This window comes from Gymnoscopelus braueri (assembly GCF_963280865.1).
Source record: "Gymnoscopelus braueri genome assembly, chromosome: 5".
Classification (NCBI taxonomy): domain Eukaryota; kingdom Metazoa; phylum Chordata; class Actinopteri; order Myctophiformes; family Myctophidae; genus Gymnoscopelus; species Gymnoscopelus braueri.
In genome coordinates, this window is record NC_137606.1 from 56,849,294 (window position 1) to 56,866,988 (window position 17,695).

At 40.8% G+C, this 17,695-nt stretch overlaps 1 protein-coding gene across 2 annotated transcripts in view; it reads left to right on the forward strand.

Moving 5' to 3' along the window:
* Positions 1 to 17,695, forward strand: part of mpzl3 (myelin protein zero-like 3) — a 53,753-nt gene that overhangs the window by 24,393 nt on the left and 11,665 nt on the right. Inside the window, exons 3-5 of one of the 2 annotated variants that reach the window (XM_080428949.1) lie at positions 12,819 to 13,032; positions 15,653 to 15,665; positions 16,397 to 16,543. In XM_080428949.1, the coding sequence (XP_080285075.1) occupies positions 12,819 to 13,032; positions 15,653 to 15,665; positions 16,397 to 16,543 (374 nt within the window). Of the gene's footprint in view, positions 1 to 12,818; positions 13,033 to 15,652; positions 15,666 to 16,383; positions 16,544 to 17,695 lie in introns of both variants that reach the window. The other variant, XM_080428948.1, reaches the window with a different exon arrangement.

Consider the following 17,695-nt stretch of genomic DNA (forward strand, 5'->3'; position numbering starts at 1 on the left):
GTAACGTGAGCAGTCAGTGACAGCAGCAGCTGACTGACATCGTGCAGCAGCACCTGACCGAGTCTGACCCCCCCCCCCCCCGCCCCCTCATCTAGACTGAGTGGCAAAGCATTGAGCAGTATGGAGCGTTTGAGTTTGGAAGCGCTCGTTGTAAATCACTCAACGGTCCTGCGTACCACATGTTTCTAAATGTCACATGATGCAGGAGGCAGCAGCACGTTGCCTTATTGAAAACAAGCGCCTCCAAACTCTGACACTTAACACATTGACTGCCAGAGTTTTTTCAGAACAGTCTGTAGCCTCTGCCAGGGTTTTGAACGATTTTGGTACCTTTTCGCATTGCCACAGAATATTTTTCTCCAGTATGATTGATCCCCAGATGGTTTCTAATCACAGATGAGATTCAGGTGTGGTTTCACAAATGTCAACGAGGTCATTATGACCTTGTTGTCATGTGTTGTTTGATGTTTGAAAATAGCTCAAAACCAGTAGTTTCAAACCAAAAAAACTATGTGAATTGTTTGTCCGTTTGAATTTTAACATTGAAGTGGATGGAGCAGCAAATCTTTGGAAATTGTTATCTCCTTATTCGTTTGGAATATCGAAAGAGTGTCAATACTAAATAAGTAGAGAAAAAAAATTTTCATGACGTTTTTAAACGTCTTTGGCAGGCAATAGCTGAATTCCCAAAGACGTTTATAAACGTCTTTGGCAGTTAATGTGTTAAGAAAAGAATCACCTGCACAGAATGTATTGACAGAAAGTAGCTCATAGCATCTTTACGTTGGATTTTTTTGAAACAAAAACTTTGGAGAAAGAGGATCATTCAAGCTTTCCGTACAGCTGCCATGTTGGTGAGTTTAACGTCGTTTGACCCATTAAGACCTGAGGCCGATTCTTACTAATGTCTTCTAAATCCTAAAGGTCATTACACAGCGGCGATTATGCGAATATATATATACGCAAAATTCGGACTCATTCCGAATAATTAAAAGACGCTTTTTCGCTTCGCTTTAATAAACAGAAAATGTATTTTATGTTTATTTAAGAGCTAGAGAAACATGGAGACTCCTGTTACTGAACACACACTATATAGCAATGATTACTATAATGATTACCTGTCTTCATATAATCCTCACTAAGGTCCTCACTAATGCTCATGATAAAATGGTACTATCGTTGTCCTCTTACTCTGTGTCTCAGAGGAGGGCTGTGGACACTTCAGAAACCCGTCTACCAGTGACATCATCGATGGGGAATCCAAGCTAATAGAAACTACAGGCTTTCTATTCCTGGAAAGTTGCAATGCAATAATAGAAGCCATTGTTCTCACGTTAATAAAATCTAAATACAAAATTGAAATCTTGTTGAAAAACAAAATCCTGCCTAACGATGATGTCACTGGTAGACGAGTTTCTGAAGTGTCCACAGTCCTCCTATGAGACACAGACCGAGTAGGAAAAAATTGTACCATTTTATCATGAGCATTAATGAGGACCTATTATGTTAAGTCGTCCTTTAAGTTATATCTCTTCTGTTGGAATAAGTGTTATAGAGCAGTGGTTCTCAACCAGTGGTCCGGGGACCACCAGTGGTCCTTGAGGGGGTTCCAGGGGGTCCCCAGCTAAATTATAGATATTTAGGAACCAAATGGACCCTTATCATAAAGCTCTTATGGGTCTGTAACTCTGAGAGTGTACAAATGGAACCAAATTAACCCTAACGGGTCCATTTGGTTCCATTTGTACACTCCCAGAGTTAAATTAACATTGATTTTACAATATGAATTAGGGTCCCAGAGATAGAAATGCCATTAAATGCGGGTCCGTAGCCTAATGCATGTCAAACTGGGGGTCCTTGAAATTAAAAAAAATATTCTCTTATGGGGGGTCCCTGGTATATTTTTTCAAATGGGGGTCTGTGGGCTAATACTGTAAGTGTCAATTTGGTGTTCCTTGACATGAAAAGGGTTGAAAACCAGTGTTCTAGAGTGTTATGTTCGGTAACGGGAGTCTCTCTATCTCTCCAGCTCTTTCAGAAACAGAAAATACATTTTCAGGTCGGGATACCGATTGTATCCAACCAGGAGAGAGAACTCATGCAGGATGCAGGATAAACGAGTGAATGTGGGAGTAGCCTCGGAAACCCAGGCTTTTTTTTTTGTTACAAAAGAAAAAAAGCCTGGGGGAGCGATGCACGAACGATGGTCTTGGACCTTGTTATCTCCTAACCAATCAGAGTGCAGAGGGGCGTCGCTCTAAATTTGGTGACGTCAGCGTGCTCGGTGCACAGGCCGAGGGGGGGAGGGGAGGGGAGGCGGGGACATAGATTGGTGAAGCAATAGGAAGCCACGCACAAATCCAGGCGGCTGTGTTTGGGTCCGCCCTTCAAGACCATGGATTGAGCTCGTAGCCTCAGGCTAATGTGGGAGTGATGACACACATAAATGAGCAGACACACAGTGGGTGGAACTGGAACTCTATAAAACTTAAGCTGATAAATGGGTACTCTCTCTTGATTGGATGACATTTGGCAACCCACCTGAAAATGTATTTTCTGTTCTGTTTGCTAAAGAGCTGGAGAGAAAGGGAGGCCCCTGTTACTGAACACTCTATAACAGCGTTAGGCATCTTTGATGATGTAGAGGGCCACTATATTTCCACACTCACTCCAGAGGGCCATATTTCATATACTGTCGGGCAGACACCTCTTATCTCCGTATTTTAACTTTTTTCGTAATTAATGCCCTACTTCGTCATTCTATGTCGCACAAAATTTGCAAAAATAGCCGATCTACAAGCTCAAAGTATAGATCTCCTATTTCTGCAATTTCTTTATTGGAATCCAGAATGATTTTTTTGCTATTTTTTTTATTGAAATCCTGAAAAGTAACATTTGTATTTATTTCAAATGCATTTAGTTATACTTATGGTAAAGGTAGGGTAAGTGATATTTTTGGGTTAAAACTAAAAGTATTTTGTTAAAAGGTTAAAGCACTATATTCTGATAGTAATCATTGCTATAGAGTGTTTGTTCAGTAACAGATGTCTCCCCGTCTCTCCAGCTCTTTAATAAACAGAAAATACATTTTCCGGTAGGTGACAAAATCTCAGCCAATCAGGAGAAAGTACACATTTTTAAGCTTCATTTTTATAGTGTTCCAGTTCCGGTTTTGTCTGCTCATTTCTTAGTGTCATCACTTCCAATTTCACTTGTTTAATCTATATCCTGATTGAGTTCTCTATCCTGATTGGATAAAATTGGAAATGAAACTGAAACTGAAACGAAAATGCATTTTCTGTTTAATAAAGAGCTGGAGAGACAAGGAGACTCCTTTTACTGAACAAACACTCTATAGCAATGAGTACTATCACAATATAGAGCTATTTAACACTTATTTTAAGCAAAGAAAATCACTTACCCTAACTTTATGAACTTAAACACAAATACATTACACATAAAAAGGACAATACATTTGTTATACTAGTCATTAAGCTACTAATATGGACTGAAGTAATTAAAGCGGGTCATGTTTGGAATGGTAACAGCTGAAATCAATAATATATCACTATTCTGATATCAACCTGCGGGCCGCATTAAGTGAAGGTGGGGGCCACATGTGGCCCCCGGGCCGCCAGTTGCCCATGTATGCTATATGACTATGATTACTATTTGAATATAGAAGCTATTACAAAAAAACTATAGAAGCTATAACAAAAAAAACTAAAGTTTTAACCCAAAAATAACACTCTTGCTGGTCAGTGGAGAGAGACATAGCAGGACTGTTTAAAGGTCAGCTTGTGTACTTACTGTCAGTGAGGGCTGACAGATCAGACTAGTCATTAACACAGGAACTCCCTCCAGCTTCCATGTGTTCCACTGGAAGTCTTGTCTTCATTGTTGCAACATTTAATAATCATTCATGCGTTAAAATCTGATCAGTGTCTAACACTTATTGTTGTGTCTTTGTATTTAAAGTCTGCCTTAATCCATTAAAGACGGGGAACACATCTGTCAATTTAAGATTTATTTGGCTATTCAAAAAATAGCAGATCTACAAGCTCATAGCACGGCACAGAGTGCTGCGCTATGAGCTTGTAGATCTGCTATTTTTGAAAAATCGTGAAAATGTGTGCAAATATTTGAATATATATATATATATATATATATATATATATTTTTTTTTAAAGCGAACATTTGTAACTCAAATCTTTGCTTCATGGGGGTCCCTGGAACTAAACATTTTGAGATGGGTGGTCTGTGGTCAAATCCAAATCAAAAATGTTTTCTAAATCCTAACAGTATGTTGCTATATCAGTGCTGCTCCAACTTTTCCATGTCAAGGACCCCAAACATTTTTTGGCCGCAGACCCCCATCTCAAAATATGTTGTTCCAGGGACCCCCCCAGAAGCAAATATTGGAGTTAAACATTTTCGCTCTAAAAATGATGAGCTTGTAGATGGATTAAAATCTAGGGTGGATCAAAAGCTAGGGAGAAGAGGTGAGTTTTGAGTCTGGATTTGAAGTGTCCATGGAGGGGGCGAAACCTAACAGTGGATGGAAGGCTGTTCCACAAATTTGGGCCAGCCACAGAAAAGGCTCGGTCGCCTTTTTGCCTCAACCGGGCGTTCGGAACCTTGAGAGGCCTCTGGTCAGAGGATCTCAATGGCCGGGTGCTGTCCGGGGGGCCCAGCAGTTCAGCCATGTAGGGCGGTGCTAGTCCATTTAGTGATAGGGTGATCACCTAAATGGTGGTTTGGATACTAGGCGCTCATACCCCCCCCCCCTCCTCTCTCTTCCCCCTCCTCTCTCTCTCCCCCTCTCTCTCTTTTTCTCTTCCTCTGTTTCTCTTTCTCTTTCTTTCTCTTTCTTTCTCTTTCTCTTCTCTCTCTCTCTCTCTCTCTCTCTCTCTCTCTCTCTCTCTCTCTCTCTCTCTCTCTCTCTCTCTCTCTCTCTCGCTCTCTCTGTCTCTCTCCACCGCGTGCACACCGCCGACCCGGAGCCGAGCCCTCCGTCGGTCCTCCGCGACCATGGCTAATTAGCATAGATTTTGGGCCCCGGCCCGGCCCGAAAACTGTTATTCCGGGTGCCCGACTCCGTCTGAAGACAAAGTACCTTATGACTCAGCCTTTATGTGTGTGTGTGTGTGTGTGTGTGTGTGTGTGTGTGTGTGTGTGTGTGTGTGTGTGTGTGTGTGTGTGTGTGTGTGTGTGTGTGTGTGTGTGTGTGTGTGTGTGTGTGTGTGTGTGTGTGTGTGTGTGTGTGTGTGTGTGTGTGTGTGCACTAGTACATAAGTCACAGTGTGCAGACAGAATGGTTTCACGTCACTCTCTGTCAATTGTTTTAATCTGAGCGTTGCCAAATAAACCCGTTGCCCCGGGGTGTGGCCCTTCCCCCCCCTCTCCCCCACCCCCCACGCTCTCCCTTTGTTTGTACAAACAAGTGGTTCCACAACCTTGATAAATAACGTCCGTTTTTCTTTCTTTTTCTACGGCCTCCTCACAGACGCATCACAATAATGTGAATTTCTCATTTTTATATCTAAAGAGGGGGGAGGCTTGATTTGCTCCCCCCCCCCCCCCCCCCCCCCCGCCCGGTCCAATTTCATTAGAGGCTTTTGGCCTTTGTGTATTTTTTTTAACCCATTCAGACCGGGAACGCATCTGTGTGTCATTTTTTTATTTCTTTGGCTATTTTTGAACAATTGTGAACATTTTTATCTGAATTTGTAACTCAAATCTTTGCTTCTGGGGGATTCTAAAAATATCTTCTAAATTCTAACAGTTTTTTTTAAAAAACCTATGTTGTTATATCAGTGGTGCTCAAACCTTTTTCATGCTAAGGACCCCCAAAATTATATGTATTTGGCCGCGGACCCCCATCTCAAAATGTTTCGTTCCAGGGACCCCCCCCACAAGAAAAGATCTTATAAAAAAAATATCATTTTTAGAAATATATTCAAATATTTGCACAAATGTTCAACATTTTTCAAAAACAGCAGATCTACAAGCTCGTAACGTGACACTCGGTGCCGCCGCGTTATGAGCTTGTAGATCTGCTGTTTTTGAATAGCCCAAAGTACAACATAATGGTTAAAGTGGTTACACAGATGCGTTCCCGGTCTTATTGCGTTAACGGGGCTCCTGTCTCTCCTCTGGTCGTATATCAGCGGTGGAGAAGAAAAAAAAGAGAGACCATGAATAAGCATCTGAAAAGCTCAATCACATGAATATCATTCTGCATGCCAGAGGTTTTTATTATAGTGGCACTCTGGCATTGGTGCGCTGCCACGGCCGCCCGCGCTGCGCCGCGCCGCGCCACTACGCCTCACGCATAATTATCTGCCTTCCAGAGGAGAATTAACCCTTTAAGAACGGGAACACATATACATGTGTCATTTTAAGATTTCTGTTGGCTATTCAAAAATAGCAGGTCTACGAGCTTGTCGATCTGCTTTTTTTAAATCTGAAAATCTGTGCAAATCTTTGAATATGTTTTTTTAATTTTTTATACGTGAGTTACATTTGTAACTCAAATCTTTTTTTCTGGGGGATTAAGTAATCCTTAATCATATTCCATCATATTCAAACAAAATCACTGTATTTTATTGGATATTATATTGATATTATAGCTATTTTCTCCAGCTCCCTGTGGTGCATGAACCCCCCACCACTATTGTGTGGGGTGGGTCTATGATGGACCCACCACGCACAATAGTGGTGGTCCCCAGGTTGCTCTTAGTCAGGATGGTGGTCCTTGGGTCAAAATCAGTTGAAAAAAACCCATGCTCTACACATCATCAAAGATGCAAGCTCATTACTGTAAATTATTATATTTGTATTCCTATTTATCATGACTACTACCGGTATAGTAACAGAATTGCTTTGCGTTCTCATGTCCCGGCATATTTTGCCGGGATAATATACTGGCATTTGAAATCCGTGCAAGTTCCCCCCTCCTACAAGCTCACAACGCATCGCATCGTGACGCGATGTGAGCTTGTAGATCTGCTATTTTTAAACATTTAATACTTCTACTTTTGGTACTTTAAGTATATTTTCATGCCAATACTTTTGTACTTTTACTCAAGTAATATTTCGAACACGGGTGTTTTACTTGTAACAGAGTATTTCTACATTGCGGTATTGATAGTTTTGCTCAATTAGAATAATTTAGTACTTTTTCCACCACTGGTTCTTGGTTTAGTCATGATCCTATATTTACTGAGACACTACACTGTCTCTCTGCATTCTATGTATGTGTTTACCTTGGTTATTGTAAGTCTCTCTGGTTGAGAGCGTCCGCTAAATGCCTACATTGTAAATGTACATTTCAAGCGAGCGGGAACGGTGTTACAGACAGACAGAGAGAGAGACAGACAGACAGAGAGAGAGACAGACAGACAGACAGAGAGAGAGAGAGAGACAGACAGACAGAGCTATAAAACCATAAACCTGTAAAGCTTTAGTAGATTGTTAACACTTCACACTTTGTCTTCTGTTTTTATGAAGCCATCATATACTAGCTAACACACACTGACAATGTGTGAGTGTGTGTAAACACAGTAGTAATAAATGCAACAATAATCTCTTTAACGTGACACCAGCCACGTGTGTTTGTTGTATCTATCAGCTGGTCTCCTCAATGAAGTGTGCTGCCTGGCTGATCATTTATCACATCATGCACATTAGCCTGATTTACAGTATTTACAAAGACTGTGAGAAGACAGACAATATGTTGATTTAAAAAAGATTACCGCTGACAAACAGCTGCCCTGGTGAATTAAATGACATAGGGACTAGAGAGGGAGTTGGTCAAAAACTTCGTCCAGCTTCTCCACACAGCCCTTCTTTTAACCCATTAAGACCGGGGACGCATCTGTGTCATTTTAAGATGTCTTTGGCTATCCAAAAATAGCAGATCTACAAGCGGTGCCGCGCTACGAGCTTGTAGATTTTTGTAAAATCGTGAAAATTTTTGCAAATCTTTGAATATATGTTTTTTAAAGCGTTAAGGTCATTACACAACGGCGATTATGCGAATATACGCAAAATTTGGACTCGTTCCGAATAATTAAAAGACGCTTTTTCGCTTCGCTTTTTTGCTTTTTCGCTACATGGAAGCTTGCATTGACTTTATAAGGTTTAAAAAAAATACGTATTATTCGCATGAAAAAATCGCCCCCATTGTGTAAGGACCTTTAGGATTTAGAAAACATTTTTTTAATCGGCCTCAGGTCTTAATGGGTTAAGTGTGTGTGTGTGTGTGTGTGTGTGAGAGAGTGAAAGACTGTGTGTGAATCGTTACATTTGATTCATCACACGTGTCCTAAGCAGTGTTGTATTTAGTTTTTTTACAACCAAGGTTTGTTTTCGCTTGTACTTAAAGTAAATAAAAGACGAGTGTTCATTTTTTTTCATTTACTGCTTTCTATAGTTTTAGCAATTTTCGCAATCCTTTTTTACAGTGGGCGGGGGCATTCGGGCAGGTGGATAAATATGTATTTTTTACACAATACAAAAGGTCCCATGGTCTTTGATGGCCAGATGTGAGTTATTGGGGGCTAGAAGAGCTACTGTAAATAATAATAAAGAAATCGCCGGGTTATTGTGTAAAAAAAATACATACAGTATTTAGCCTCCTGCCCGAATGCCCCGCCCACTGTAAAAAGATATCGCGAAAATTGCTAAAACTATAGAAAGCAGTAAACGTTTTTTTTTTAAATACTCATCTTTTATTTACTTTAATTACAAGCTAAAACATAAACCTTGGTTGTAAAAAAACAAAGTTATCCTTTAAGGGTTGTTTTTAATCGATGCGTGTGCGTGCTCCTGCTCAAAACAAGACTGGTGGGATGGCGTGTTACCGCATCCCTGGTCCTAAGCCTGTATTTAAAATGATGAAGTGCAGTAGAGTAGACGGTGATGGGATCTCAATTATAGTTGTTTAATTCATAGCTGAGGCTGAGCCCCGCTGTACTGTAGGTCTACCTGACAGAACATTGACACAGACCAAATGTAAATGATTTGCCTGTCTTGTATGTCTGTCTGCCTGTCTTTCTTTCCCTAGTGAGTTGAATTCCTTCAGCAGTGGGTGTAGTAGAGACATACTGTTGGTTTGTCTGGTTATTTGTCATGGCAGAGCAGCCGATCGTCAGACATTCATGCCCTGCCTTTTCTTCCAGTAATTTGAAGGTTATAATGGTATCAGTGTTGTTGTTTTCATCTGTTGACACTGACATTTTACTCAGAATCTACCCGTGTTGACTGTGTATCCTACAGCTGAATCAATCCATTAAAGGGATATTTGACTTTAAAAAAAAGGGGCTCATTGTATCGTCTACTCAGGCTTTTGTGATCCCCCCCAGACAGTTTTTAAGTTGCTTGATTCAGTATTTAGATATTTGATATTCATTTTATCAGACACGAAAGCCTTCCTATACAAACCCATTGTAACTTCAAACTCCATTTTTAACATGTTAGATTCATCAAAAACACCCGTTCTTGGTTCTGGTGACTCACCCTGCCCTCCTAATACGTGACATATATTTATTTTATTGTACCGTTTTATTTTTTCATTTTCCCCAAAAAATATAAAAAATAAATGAAAAGAGTCATTGAAAAAACATGGTCTCCTCACGTATTAGAAGGACAATATCAGTCACCAGAACCAAGGACGGGTGTTTCTGATGAATCTAACATGGTTAAAATGGAGTTTCAAGTTACAATGGGTTTGTATAGGAAGGGGATGTCACTTCCTATATACTGTAGGAAGGGGGCGTAGCGCGTCGCTTCGTGCCGCACTAAGAGCTTGTAGATCTGCTATTTTTGAAAAATCGTGCAAATTTGTGCAAATCTTTGAATATATATGCGTTTTTAAGCAAAACATTTTAACTCAAATCTTTGCTTCTGAGGGGGTCCCTGGAACAACATATTTTGAGATGGGGGTCCGCAGCCAAATACATATCATTTTGGGGTCCTCAAAAAAGTTCTGGAACCACTTATATTTTAGCAACATACGTTTTTTCAAAACATTGCTAGGATTTAGAAGACATTTGAGCTACAAATGTTCGCTTTAGAAATATATATTTATTCAAAGATTTGCACAAATGTTCATGATTAAAAAAAAATAGCAGATCTACAAGCGCATCTGCTATTTTTGAATAGCCAAAGTATAAGATAATGCTTGAAGTGGTTAAAATCTAAAATGACAGATGCTTTCCTGGTCTTAATGGGTTAATAGATGAATAGAACTCACTTTAAAATGCTTATTTTATTATATATCTTTTATTCAGCTGCAGCAACAAAAATGAAACGTTTCGACCTTGTGGTCTTTGTCTAGTTAAAGCAAGAACAGGAAATCACATCTTTATATATTGAAAAAAATACTCAAGGTCAGTGAATTAATAGATGGCCATTTTTCAACTCTGCTGATATAATTTTCTATCATTGCATTTAGCAAAATCCATAGAATTCAGCATGTTGTGCAGCTCTTTCTTAGCCTTATTGTATACTTTCTCTAAAGGTAGTCGTCCTCACATGGACTGTCTCTCCTATATCTCCTGCTGCTCAGTTTTTGGTATTTATTCAAATCACACATGATTAACATCATTAATATTAATTAATTGATGTTTTTATTATGCAGGTGTGTGCTCTACACCAGCGGTTCCCAAACGTTTTTAAAGAGAAATGTGCTATGTCCCCAGGACCCAAGCTAGTGAAATTAGCAGATCTACAAGCTCAGAACACGTCACATTGTGAACTTGTAGATCTGCTATTTTCAGTACTTATATATTTTTTTCTCTTTGATTTATTAAAAAATATATATATTTATGAAATTGTTTATTTTTAAAGATGAATTCCTTGGCTTATATGCCTCTATTGATAGGATAGTAGTCTGACAGGAAATGGGGAGAGAGATGGGGAGTGACATGCAGCAAAGGCCGTCCTGATCAGGACTCGAACCCGCGACGCGCTGTCAGGCTATTTTAGAGTCCAGGTGCCTGGACCGCTACGCCAGCTGTCCGGGCCATTCATGAATTTCTTTTGGAAAATGTTGTAATTTGTTTTTAATTTAATCCATTAAGAATCTTTTTTAGATTTCTTTGGCTATTCAAAAATAGCAGATCTACAAGCTCATCGTTCACTAATCGTGAACATGTGTGCAAATCTTTGAATATCTATTTTTCCATAGCGAACATTTTAACTCCATTACAACTTCTGGGGTGGAAGGGGGGGGTCCCTGGAAGAAAATATTTTGAGATGGGGGTCCGCAGCCAAAATTCATGTAATTTTGGGGGTCCTTTTCAAAAAACGGTTAGGATTTAGAAGACATTTGTAGATTCCCCCCAGAAGCAAAGATTTGAGTTACAAATGTTCGCTTTAAAACAATATGGATTTGCACACATTTTCAGGATTTTTCAAAAATGGCAGATATACAATATATCTTGTAAATCTGCTATTTTTGAATAGCCAAAGTATAAAATAATGTTTTTTTTTACCTCAAATCAAAAATGACACAGATGCGTCCTCAGGTCTCAAAGGATTAAGAAAGTATGTAAGAATGTGTTGTTGTTTTTTTTGCGGGGGACATTTTTGAAAATCTTTTGAAATATTAATAATATTTTGTATTTATTTATTATGAAACAAACTATGAAGGGATATATATTCACGACCCCATACAAAATTAACCAGGCTATAGCTCTCATGCATTGAAGGAGGCCTGAGCTCGGCTCTGGGCTCTCCCTAGGCTGGCAGAGGGAGTGTAGTGCCCAGGATTACCGAGACAATTGGCACTGGGTGAAAAAAATGGGGTTTGCAAGATCGTGCGAATAAAAATGTAAAGATAAAAAGCAAGTAATAAGTCAGATTATGAATCGGGGAACATAACCAAACGAGACAGAGCACACAGCAGCTCTAATCCTCTCATGAATCACATTATAGATTATAGGACTTCTTTATCTTGTCTGTTTCATCTGTTCAGTTTGACCCACGGCTTGTTGCTTAGCTGAGAAACAAACACATTTATTATGCCTAATGAAACACAATAGATGGAACAATAAAATATACGTTGTTATGGTTTTCCTGATCGATAACTTTCATATTTCAAGATACAATCCAAACATGCCATAATGGCTCTGCTTCAGAGATGATGTACAGTATACGTTTTGTCAGGCTAACTCGTGATATCCCCCCCCCCCCCCCATTATATATTATATATGGTTGCTGTCAGGCAGAAACCTTGTGTATCCATATTTCAGCTTTTTTATTTTATCTTCCATAAATTAACGCCCTACTTCATCATACAAGGGTATCACACTAAAGTAGTGAAAATAGCAGATCTACAAGCTCACAACGTGTTGCATAGCGTAATAACCTGCTCACAAATCTCCTTACCTCACTATGTAACAGTTTTTAACTCACTAGTTTTCGTGTGTGTGTGTGTCTGTCTGTCTGTCTGTCTGTCTGTCTGTCTGTCTGTCTTTAGCTATTCAAAAATAGCAGATCTACAAGCTCATCTTTTTTTTTTAATCTTGAAAATGTCAGTTTTCTGAAAAAATATTATGTTACTATAATATCAGTGGTTCTCAAACTCCAAGCCAAGGACCCCCCAAAATGATATCTTTGTGGCACGCCGACCCCATCAAAATATGTTGTTCAAGGGACCCCCCAGAAGCAAAGATTTTAGTTTTAGCATGTTGTTTAAAAAAAAAATATATATATTCAAAGATTTGCAGAAATGTTCAAGATTTTTTTTTAAATAGCAGATTTTGAATGTTTTTGAATAACCCCCCCCCCTTTCCTCTTGTTTTGTCCAGTTCTTCCACTTCTCCTCGAGGGCCTTCCCGGTGACAGAGGGTCATTTTAAGGACAGGGTGCTCTGGCAGGGCGGGCCGGCGCGGGGCGACGCCTCCCTGGCTCTTATCAACGCCACGCTCAACGACAACGGCACCTACACCTGCTCTGTGAGGAACCCCCCCGATGTGCACGGGTCCCCCTCCTCTCACACCGTGCTCACTGTCACGCCTAAAGGTACAAATATATACCCTAAAGGTACAAATATATACCCTACACTGTCACCCCTAAAGGTACAAATATATACCCTACACTGTCACCCCTAAAGGTACAAATATATACCCTACACCCTCCTCTCACTCTGTGCTCACTGTCACGCCTAAAGGTACAAATATATACCCTACGCTGTCACCCCTAAAGGTACAAATATATACCCTACACTGTCACCCCTAAAGGTACAAATATATACCCTACGCTGTCACTCCTAAAGGTACAAATATATACCCTACACTGTCACCCCTAAAGGTACAAATATATACCCTACGCTGTCACCCCTAAAGGTACAAATATATACCCTACGCTGTCACTCCTAAAGGTACAAATATATACCCTACACTGTCACCCCTAAAGGTACAAATATATACCCTACGCTGTCACCCCTAAAGGTACAAATATATACCCTACGCTGTCACCCCTAAAGGTACAAATATATACCCTACACCCTCCTCTCACTCTGTGCTCACTGTCACCTCTAAAGGTACAAATATATACCCTACACTGTCACCCCTAAAGGTACAAATATATACCCTACACTGTCACTCCTAAAGGTACAAATATATACCCTACACTGTCACCCCTAAAGGTACAAATATATACCCTACACTGTCACCCCTAAAGGTACAAATATATACCCTACACTGTCACGCCTAAAGGTACAAATATATACCCTACACTGTCACCCCTAAAGGTACAAATATATACCCTACACTGTCACCCCTAAAGGTACAAATATATACCCTACACTGTCACCCCTAAAGGTACAAATATATACCCTACACTGTCACCCCTAAAGGTACAAATATATACCCTAAAGGTACAAATATATACCCTACACTGTCACCCCTAAAGGTACAAATATATACCCTACACTGTCACCCCTAAAGGTACAAATATATACCCTACACTGTCACCCCTAAAGGTACAAATATATACCCTACACTGTCACCCCTAAAGGTACAAATATATACCCTAAAGGTACAAATATATACCCTACACTGTCACCCCTAAAGGTACAAATATATACCCTACACTGTCACCCCTAAAGGTACAAATATATACCCTACACTGTCACCCCTAAAGGTACAAATATATACCCTACACTGTCACCCCTAAAGGTACAAGTATATACCCTACACTGTCACCCCTAAAGGTACAAGTATATACCCTACACTGTCACCCCTAAAGGTACAAGTATATACCCTACACTGTCACCCCTAAAGGTACAAGTATATACCCTACACTGTCACGCCTAAAGGTACAAGTATATACCCTACACTGTCACCCCTAATGGTACAAATATATACCCTACACTGTCACCCCTAAAGGTACAAATATATACCCTACACTGTCACGCCTAAAGGTACAAGTATATACCCTACACTGTCACGCCTAAAGGTACAAGTATATACCCTACACTGTCACCCCTAAAGGTACAAATATATACCCTACACTGTCACGCCTAAAGGTACAAGTATATACCCTACACTGTCACGCCTAAAGGTACAAATATATACCCTACACCCTCCTCTCACACTGTGCTCACTGTCACGCCTAAAGGTACAAATATATACCCTACACTGTCACGCCTAAAGGTACAAGTATATACCCTACACTGTCACGCCTAAAGTACAAATATATACCCTACACTGTCACGCCTAAAGGTACAAATATATACCCTACAGTGTAGGGTATATATTTGTACCTTTAGGCGTGACAGTGTAGGGTATATATTTGTACCTTTAAGGTGACAGTGAGCACAGTGTGAGAGGAGGGTGTAGGGTATATATTTGTACCTTTAGGGGTGACAGTGTAGGGCCTACACTGTCACCCCTAAAGGTACAAATATATACCCTACACCCTCCTCTCACACTGTGCTCACTGTCACCTTAAAGGTACAAATATATACCCTACACTGTCACTACTAAAGGTACAAATATAACTCTACCCTCTCCTTTCACACTACTGACTGTCACACTGTCTTTCTCTCTAACCTGTCTCTCAGCGGCCAGTGTACGGTTCAGTGACATGGCCTCTCTAACCTGTCTGTCTCTCTCTAACCTGTCTGTCTCTCTGTAACCTGTCTAGCTGCCTCCAAAAGGTTCAGTGACCTGTCTGTCTCTCTCTAACCTGTCTGTCTCTCTGTAACCTGTCTAGCTGCCTCCAAAAGGTTCAGTGACCTGTCTGTCTCTCTCTAACCTGTCTGTCTCTCTGTAACCTGTCTAGCTGCCTCCAAAAGGTTCAGTGACGTGGCGGTCCTCCTGTGTTAACCTGTCTGTCTCTCTGTAACCTGTCTGTCTCTCTGTAACCTGTCTGTCTCTCTGTAACCTGTCTAGCTGCCTCTGTAAGGTTCAGTGACGTGGCGGTGCTCCTGTGTTAACCTGTCTGTCTCTCTGTAACCTGTCTGTCTCTCTGTAACCTGTCTAGCTGCCTCTGTAAGGTTCAGTGACGTGGCCTCTCTAACCTGTCTGTCTCTCTCTCTAACCTGTCTCTCTCATAGCTGCCTCCATAAGGTTCAGTGACGTGGTGGTGCTCCTGTGTTAACCTGTCTGTCTCTCTGTAACCTGTCTGTCTCTCATAGCGGCCTCTGTAAGGTTCAGTGACGTGGCCTCCCTAACCTGTCTGTCTCTCTCTAACCTGTCTCTCTCATAGCTGCCTCCATAAGGTTCAGTGATGTAGCGGTGCTCCTGTGTTAACCTGTCTGTCTCTCTGTAACCTGTCTGTCTCTCTGTAACCTGTCTGTCTCTCTGTAACATGTCTGTCTCTCTGTAACCTGTCTGTCTCTCTGTAACCTGTCTGTCTCTCTCTAACCTGTCTGTCTCTCTGTAACCTGTCTGTCTCTCTGTAACCTGTCTAGCTGCCTCTGTAAGGTTCAGTGACGTGGCCTCTCTAACCTGTCTGTCTCTCTGTAACCTGTCTGTCTCTCTGTAACCTGTCTGTCTCTCTCTAACCTGTCTGTCTCTCTGTAACCTGTCTGTCTCTCTGTAACCTGTCTGTCTCTCTGTAACCTGTCTAGCTGCCTCCGTAAGGTTCAGTGACGTGGCGGTGCTCCTGTGTTAACCTGTCTGTCTCTCTGTAACCTGTCTGTCTCTCTGTAACCTGTCTGTCTCTCTGTAACCTGTCTGTCTCTCTCTAACCTGTCTGTCTCTCTGTAACCTGTCTGTCTCTCTGTAACCTGTCTGTCTCTCTGTAACATGTCTGTCTCTCTGTAACCTGTCTGTCTCTCTGTAACCTGTCTAGCTGCCTCTGTAAGGTTCAGTGACGTGGCGGTGCTCCTGTGTTAACCTGTCTGTCTCTCTGTAACCTGTCTAGCTGCCTCCATAAGGTTCAGTGACGTGGCGGTGCTCCTGGCGTTCGTCCTGCTTCCCTCTGGTCTCATCACGTTGGGTCTGATTGGACGGATGCTCTGCTCGTCACCACGGCGCGGCGGCCAATCGAAAGCCTACAGGTCACCCATAGAGGTCACCGAGGGGTGAGTGAGTCGGGTAGATTTATCTGACCAATCAGTGGTCCCCGGGGGTCCCTGGGGAGGAGGGGTCCTTAATGGGTGTAGCTGTGTGTAAACAGAGGTGAGAGGTGTCTTAAACAAGGTTGAAGGCTGAGTTAAGGCTTTGATTTCTACAGAACAGTGGTTGTCAAAGTGGGGTCCGTGGACCCCCAGGGGTCCTTGGAGGAGGGGGGGGGGGTTCCAGGGGGTCCCCAGCAGAAGGTCTTGATACAGCGTCACAATCATTTTAACCACTTTATCCATAGGTTATACGTTGGCTATTTAAAAAAATAGCAGATCTACAAGCCACAGCGTGACACTTCGTGCCTCACTGTGAGCTTGTACATCTGCTATTTTTTAACATTAAAACAAAACAAAAAAATCTCTTCTAGGGGGTCCCTGGCACAACATATTTTCAGATGGGGGTCCACGGGCCAAATACATGTTAATTTGGGGGTCCCTGACATGAGAAAGAGAACCACTGGTCTAGAAACCGTCTCTGTCAGGTGGAAGCCTTGTATGTACGAAACTGTTACTGTTCAGGCTATGAGCTTGTAGATCTGCTGTTTTTTTTCATTGTGAAAATGTGTGCAAATCTTAACTATATATATATATATATATATATATATATATATATATATTTTTTTTTTTTTTTTTTTTTAATGCAAATATTTGTAACTCAAAAGTTTGAGAACCACTGATATTATAGCAACATAATTTTTTTTTCCAAAAAAACTGTTAGGATTTAAAGACATTTATAGAATCCCCCAGAAGCACAGATTTGAGTTACAAATGTTTGCTTTAAAATATATATATATTCAAAGATTTGCACTAATTTTGAAGAGTTTAAAAAAAATAGCAGATCTGCAACCTCTTAGCGCAGCACTCGGTGCCGTGCTAAGAGCTGGTATATCTGCTAATTTGAATAGCCAAAGAAATGTAAACATGGCACACAGATGCGTTCCCGGTCTTAATAGTAAGTTAAGTAAGTAGAGTTTCTCTGCACTCTACTTACAAGCCAAGCCAAAAACCTTTGGTGTAAGTCATAGATTCAGACCTGAATTTTAACAGTCACATTATATATACATCACGGATTAAAAGACTTCAGTAGAATTTACTATTGTAGCGCTGTCTTTA